Source organism: Aptenodytes forsteri, unplaced genomic scaffold (genome assembly GCF_000699145.1).
Source record: "Aptenodytes forsteri isolate BGI_AS27 unplaced genomic scaffold, ASM69914v1 Scaffold9, whole genome shotgun sequence".
Lineage (NCBI taxonomy): Eukaryota > Metazoa > Chordata > Aves > Sphenisciformes > Spheniscidae > Aptenodytes > Aptenodytes forsteri.
The window spans coordinates 4,212,210-4,219,749 of record NW_008796217.1 but is presented as its reverse complement, the minus strand read 5'-3'; the positions used below and the strand labels follow the sequence as shown (position 1 = coordinate 4,219,749).

Below are 7,540 nucleotides of genomic sequence, written 5' to 3'. Positions count from 1 at the left end.
GCCGTTTCCCACCGGTAGTTCCAGGGTAAAACAACAGATACGGCCCGGGTACATCTCTGATGCCGGAGGCAAACCAAAGAGAGCCCGATTTAAAATAAAAAAAATAAGTAAGAGTCTCACGAGCGCGGGGCTGGCAGTACCGTTTCCAGCCCTTCCGAGTACCCCTGAGTGGTGTTACACACGCCGTGACAGGTGACGGCACAGGCTTCCCATCCGAAGGAAAGGGAACCGAAACGTAGAACGTGGGTGACTTATGGGAGCCCTGGGGTGAATCACTGCGGCCTCAGCATGGGCTCACGGCTGACAACACACATACCATCTCCCTGCAAAACAACGGCCAAGTTTCCAACCTTGGCTGCTTACGGTCACTGCGATACCCAGGTTGTGGGGTTTTAAAATTTTTTTTATTACCTTTTGTCTTTTTGCTCACAGCGGCAAAGGGGCCTGGGGCTTTGGTACCAGCATTTCTCTCCTGATGGGCTCCTAAGGACTTGTAAAATCCCCCAGACAGGCCAGGGCACTTGGAATCACGGCTCCCACCACTTCTAAGAGCTCAGCAATCGGGGGAGTTGGTTGGATTTTATTATTTTCAAATTTGGGAGATGTGAATGAGCCGGGCAGCTTGCCACAGAAGTTATCCGAAAGGAAAACAAAAGCACTGCAAGCTGTTTCCAGGAGAATACAATGTGACCTGCAGAAAGGCCTTACTCTGACTCACTGGATGAACAGTGACAACAAATTTGGTGGAACTTGCATGAATTAGGATTATCTGCGTGAATAAAGGTTAGTGGGTTCATGCCCTAAATCCTCAGAATTTGTCAGCTATCCACACCCACAAATTTTATTGTCTGTTTATAGGTCACAGGGGTATTTGCGAAACACACTCGGTAAGCGTGCGGTATGACAAGAACACACTAGTGCTTTCTCTCGAGATTAGACCAGCCCACACACAAAACTTGCCAGCCAACCCTCATTTTTCCTACCGTCTTTCTGATGCAAAAATTTTGCCTGTGGACTCTCCCTCTCGCAGGCTCGGGGAGCAGGCACGGGGTGGGGTGACACAGCTACAAAACCCCAGTGCCTGGCGTGTCCCCTTGCACTGCATCTGTGCAGTGTTGCCAAGAACGCTCCCGATGCACAGAGCACATGGGCTATTTTCAGACTCGCAAAAGCAGTTACTTGTCACACAGGAGACACCCACACTACATGCTTAGGGAGACACTCTGCTTTGTTCCTTGTAAACTGCTTGGATTTTAGATTAAAACAGGAAGCAAACAAATAAAAAAACCCCCAAATCCCTACACTTTTGCACATTATGGGTGGGAACAGCAAAATGTCTGCAAGACAGTGGAGATGTGTCCCCCTCCCACACCTTCTGCAACAAGCTGCAACTCCAAAACCAAGAACCCCTGCTGCTTTCTACCTAGAGAACCTTAGACGTATAGCAGGTAAGAAACCAAAATGACCTTTGTTTCCTAGACCATCTAATCTTCAGAGGAAAAGCAGCAATGACTCCCTACAGTCACGTGGAAGTCCATGTACATCAGCCTGAGCAGAGGGCGGATCTGACTGTGCGGTACCTGCCCCAACCCATATTGTTTCAGGCAAAACAGAAGTTTGTGGCATTTGCAGTCGCTGGCAACAGCTCTGCCTTGGGTTCCCGAGCAGCCCTCAGCCCAGCCCCACTGCTTGCTCAGTATTTCTCTATTTGACCTGCAGCTTTGGTCTCCTTCCAAGAAGGCTTCTAAATGTAGGTGAGGTAATAATTTTAACAGATTAAACACTTCCAGAAGGGGAAGCGTGGAGTATTTCCAACTTGATACAATAAGGACCAAATTAACCGAGAGGTCAAGAGTTCTAATTTGTAAAGACAGAAAGTTGTTAATCCTGATTCTGAGCACAAAAGCTAAAGACTCTGTAGGCAGTCTCTCAGTCCAGTTGACTAATAACCGATAACAAAGCACGAATCCTGTTTGCCTTTAAGAATAAAACTTACTTTTTAATTATTATTCGTGAAGGAAGGGAAAGAGAGAAAGAAAGAAGACTCCCATGTATTTGCAGAACAGCCTGGCTCCTTAAGAAACCTTAAGATATAATCCTTAAGGGTTATAACCATGGCACCAAAAGCAGTTTTCTACAGTTAGAGGAGCTCTACCTACCCAAAGCACTGTGGGAAAAATCTAAATTTGTTTTCACTTAAGCAGCAAGTCAGAACTGGGATGGTGTTAGACATGTAGTCCAGCTGTTTGCCATTTACAATTTTTGCTGATGGTACAAAAGCCAGCCGTGCAGGGAACCCAAATGAAGCTGGGAGAGGGAGGGGAATTGGAGGCCCACTTAAAAACAAACAAAAATATTTAAAGTAAATGTTCAATACACCTTAAAGAGGGGAAAAAAAAAAAAAGAATCACATAAAGCTAGCAGATTCAGACCAAAACCAAGGGAAACTGAGTTACTTAGAAGGTAGTACAATGTATTCAGGGTCAAAAGAGCAGCACATGGAATAGTAGAAAAATATAGTGTAACTGAACAATCCTTTGGAAATGTCCCACCTGAGATTACATTAATGCAGTAACTACATAGAGTTAAGCACAGCTCTTGAAAAGGCATAAAAGCAGCTAATCTCAACCTTAACCTGAAGTGATAGCAGAGGTTAATTTACACAGGCAGCAAAATGGGAGTGAGGGGAAGGAATTGGTTAGAGGTTATTAATACAAATGATCAAAGCACACACCAGGTCAACACAAGCTACTGTTTTCACCTCAATAAATGAAATCTAACCCAACTATAATGTAACTCTTGGGAAAACGTCCATTGTAGTAGTATAAAAGAATAGCAATCATCTTGAGGACTAAGTACTGAACTCTTAAATTCTAATTATACTTGTTTATTGGATTCTCCTGAATCCAGGCCCACCCGGCATGTGCCTGACTCAGTTGCTATCTGAAACAAAGGCAAAACCAGAATACCACACAAAATGAGAAAACATAAAAGCAGAGAACAGATTAACGCTAACATCTTCAAAGCGTTGTATGGAATGCTCAGTAAATGCAAAAGAACTCCATTATACAGGAGAGAAAGTATCTGTCCCTGTATCAGATTTCTCCCACTGAAGTTCCTGGTACTGTGCAATGCATTTCCAAGTCAAATTTTAAGACCTTTAATTTCTCCAGCCTCAAGTACAGTAGTGCAGTCCCTCTTTATATCCTTCCAGGATTCTGTTAGTATCGCTTCCAGCACAGTCCTCTGGCTCTCCTATAGCAACATCCTCCCCTCAAAAGTTTGCTCCAACATACTGAATCAAACTCTCAGCTGGAGCTAGACCCAGTCCTCAAAGACTGCACCTGTATATCCTTCATCACACACCTCTAGGATGCTCGTCAACCACACAGCATTTGTCAATAGTGGCTATGCCTCAACACCTTCTATCACGCATATTCCTAAGGCCTTGGAAGCCTGCCAGGATAACCAGTTTCACCTCACTTTATTTAAGAAGGTAAATCCTTTAATGACATTTCATTTTCAAGTTATGAAATGTGTTCTATTATAGGCACTTCACCACGGGGCAGCGCACAGCAGCAACTGTCCTCATAAGAATTACCAAGGACTCAGAGGCAGTAGAGGTTTTCTTCCACCCGTCTTGCAAGACTTACCAAGGAAGATTCAAGGGAAACTAGTCCTTTCACTCTAGAGAGGTTAATCTTTTCAGAGGTCAAGGCTTTTGAAATGACCTTCAACCACTCTACTGCTCTACTAGTGCTTATCATTCAAAACGATACACTGGGTTTTGTTTCAACTAGCTGTTTCTTTATTTCTTGCCCTAAAAGACAAATATAGGAAGGCTATGGTAATTACATTAGTCCTACCACTTCCAGATGACCCACAAACAACATTTACAGTCACTGCAAGCAGTTGGGCAATCTGAAATCAACAAATTAGTGGGAATAAAGGAGAAGCAATGTGATAATTATATTTTCCACATTATCATTGATTAAACATAGTGTAGGTGTTAACACAGGAGCCACTATAAGAGTCTTCAGTTCTCAGCAAAAGAAAGGTTCTTCATTTTAAACCTGAAGTACCCAAGTAGCACAAGTACGTTCTATTAGAGCACTGCTGCGCTTTCTCCTATATCCCATCTCAATGTGACTGAAGCTATATGTATCTTACTTCCATACATATATATGGTTTGTAAACCAACTTGGACTCTGCTAGATGAAAGACTCCATTTAAATGCAACTCTGCTACAATACAGTGAATCTCCACTAAACTAGTCTTTTAAGGCCTCACTCAGTGGTGCCTGGTTTTTTTTATTCCCACCCTTCTTTTCATCTGGGTGAGGGTTTAGATCCAAAGACAAAGGCAAAGAGATCCCTGTTAGAAGCGCAGAGCAGAAAGCAGGGCTGAGCTGGAATGACAAAACTGTATCTTTGGTTCTGCATCAGGGAACTTGGCATATAGGGCTGTCTCAATACCACTAGTAGTTATAACATGGTCTTCTAAGGCATCAGGCTGGATAAGCCTGGGACGGTAAATGCTTCTGACCTGTAGCATAGAAAGCAAAGGTGTAGCAAAGCACACTTGGGAAGGTAAAAGCTCCCTCTTTAAATGCTTACTGGGCTCATGACGTAAGATATTGCATATAGTTGGTTGGACAATAAATTATCTAATGCAAACTAATGAAACCAAAATAATGAAAAACTATTCTGAACTGAATTAAACTCTACCACAAGACACAAGAGAACCATCTGTGCTGCCAGAGAACCTCCAAAGAGGGATGGACAGGCGTCAGCAGGAAATCACTAGAGATGTCCCCAAGGTAGACCATGCTGTTTGTGAATCGGAGCCCTAGCTTAGGGGTAGAATTTAAGCTCCTGTTGATAGTACCAGAAACCCTGAAGTTATGCTAGCAAGAACAGTCAAACAGTTTCCTTAATTTGGGAGGCTTCTATTAATTTGGCTGGTATGACCAATTAGCATTGTCTCCACTGAGATGGACTGATGGCCTGAACTATGGCAAGTCCTCTCTACTGAAGACTAGACCAAAGTCTGAAGATGGGGCAGTCACTGGCATTTATCTCATCAATGCAACGACTTTTAAGTAGAAGGTTAAACATGCACATAAATGCTTTCAGATACAAGGCAAACATGAAGTGTATACACAACCACCTCGTCTTGTAACCCAACACTCTTCCTCTGGCCAAGTATGTGAACCACAAGATAACATTCACTTACACTGGTATTTGCCTTGTAGCATTGGAACATAACAACACTGGAATATAAAAGCTTCACAAATATAACACACCTACAGAAAAAGTTTGTTACTGTACAAGTAGTGAACAACACAAGTACCCAACAAAACTGAAAAATTAAATACTACTTTAGTGGCCAAAACACACATAACTGTTATGCTTATGGTAACTGAGTGGTTTGAGAAACAAGTATTTGCATCCTTTCTCCTCTCCCCAAGTTTATTTACTTTTCAGTTTCTCAGTCCTGTCCTGATGCTTGCACTAATTGCTTAGGACCTCTTGTAAACAGAAGCAGGGAAAAAGAAAACAAGCTCTAAAATAGTGATCAAGAGGATTGGAAAAGCTGTTAACATGAGCAAATAGAAACCAATGTAATGTCTAAAATGAGCTTAAGCACGTTCTTAAAGAGAGTGGCTTTCAAATGGGCTGCATTCCATTAACACTGCTTGCTACTTGATGGTCTGTTGAGCGTTCATGACTTAAGATGTCCGCTACAGGTCTCTTACCTTTGGAGGCTTGAAAGGATATTCTGGTGTAAATGTGATGTCAAGGAAGAAAACACCTCCTTCATAGACTGAACCTGGAGGTCCTAGAATGGTTGATCTCCATTCGTAGATGTTATCACCTTTGGGGCCAGCGCTAAGAGAGAAAAACACCAAATGGTTTAGGAATATTACCACAGTTCAAATAAATATGACCTCTTACATTCTTCAAGTCTGATATGGAAGAAAGTTTTCAGTGTCACACTTCATACACCACCTGAAGTAAAGACAGGGATTAAAAGTAGATTGAACGCTTCCAAAACCTCAGAGATCTTACCTGGACTTATCCAGTGTTCCAGACTGCTTAGCAAAGCTGAGAAACTAGAGGTGGGGTATGGTTTTCAGCTTCTCTCCCCTGGCATTTATAAGAGCAGCATTGCCCAGAACTACTCCTAAACACGCTACACAATTTCAACACAACGGAGAAGTTAAGTTTCAAAGAACAATTTCCTACTGTATTTCAGAAATGGCTCTTTCAGCTCAGCCTTAATAAAACTGTTATCAAAGACCATAATAAATAAATAAAGGACTTATGTTGATTTTATTAATCTTGTGTGTTCTTTAAAATTAAAATATAAAATATATTTCTGTATTATTGCTAAACCAAGGCTCATGGTATAATCGAAGGAAGCCAAATACATGATGATACTCTTAAATGTCAAAATTTTCTACACTTTTATCATTTTGCTACACTGATTTCTAAAACTCATCCCATTGATATTGTTTGTATTGTGGAACTGCTTTTGTAAGGGGAATTAAAATCACTGTGTCAAATTAAAACAGCGCTTTCTCAAATCAGCTTTGTCTAATTCTAGATTCTCCCTAACTTGCCAGCAGCTCACCAAGAGCAGTACAAACTAAAGGTGTTGCAGAACACAAATGTCTGCTTGTTGAAAATTAGTTTTACTGAGATCCTCAGACACTTGTATTCTGCAGTGTGCCATATGTCACTGAGTAGTTCTAAGTACAGCTCAACCTATAAAGCCATTAATGGTTTAGGACTCCATTGCTACCTCTTTCTTTCTGTGCTGCTACGGTAGTATTTTATCTGTAAGATGCCAGAGCTGAAAACTCCCTTTGCATAAAGGGAGGTGCTGACACAGCTTTTTCCATCATGGATGTGCTATGACTTTGGAAATCTCTTCTCCCCTTGTTCTGTAAAGGGCTGGATTTTAACATCCCTAATACAATGAAAACCAGCCTTGCTCTTCTTTCCCCATTCTTTTAACAAGGCTAATATAAGACAGAAGGATTAAAAAAGGCTCTTTTCATATTATAACAATCATGGAGCAGTATTACTTGAGAGGGAAGGCAATCCAATAAATTCAATATATATATATGACAATGTGCATTTGATTAATGTAAAGGGAACCAGAGTAATTGCTAGGTGTTAGCAACAGTGTTACAAATAGAAATACAATTACAAAAACATAAATTCTCAATGTAACAACAGTGATCAGACATGCTTTTTTCCCCTGCTCTTTGCAGTACTGGCGAACATGCTCTTGACAGCAGGGGAATCAGGGGAGAGAAAGGGAGTTAATTCTGTTATCAAACCTAAAATTTTATTTTCAGATTAAACTAAAAATAAAAGTTCACAATATGTTGGTGCTAAATAGTTCAACAATAGCGAAGCTATGACTAAAAGCATGCTTCCAGGGGAAGGAAAGCATGTAAGAAAGCAGTAAAGGGAGACAGGTTCTCTGCAAACTGACGCACCAGCCACTAGGGAAAGATTTCTCTCCT

At 41.4% G+C, this 7,540-nt stretch overlaps 1 protein-coding gene across 2 annotated transcripts in view; it reads right to left on the bottom strand.

Moving 5' to 3' along the window:
• The window catches only part of UBE2E1 (ubiquitin conjugating enzyme E2 E1), a 44,415-nt gene that overhangs the window by 2,430 nt on the left and 34,445 nt on the right, over positions 1-7,540 (bottom strand). For both annotated transcript variants that reach the window (XR_002086319.1, XM_009288605.2), the window contains exon 3: positions 5,759-5,891. Coding sequence is in view for 1 of the 2 variants with exons in the window: in XM_009288605.2 (XP_009286880.1) it covers positions 5,759-5,891 (133 nt within the window). In the remaining variant the exon portion in view is untranslated. The remainder of the gene's footprint in view (positions 1-5,758; positions 5,892-7,540) is intronic.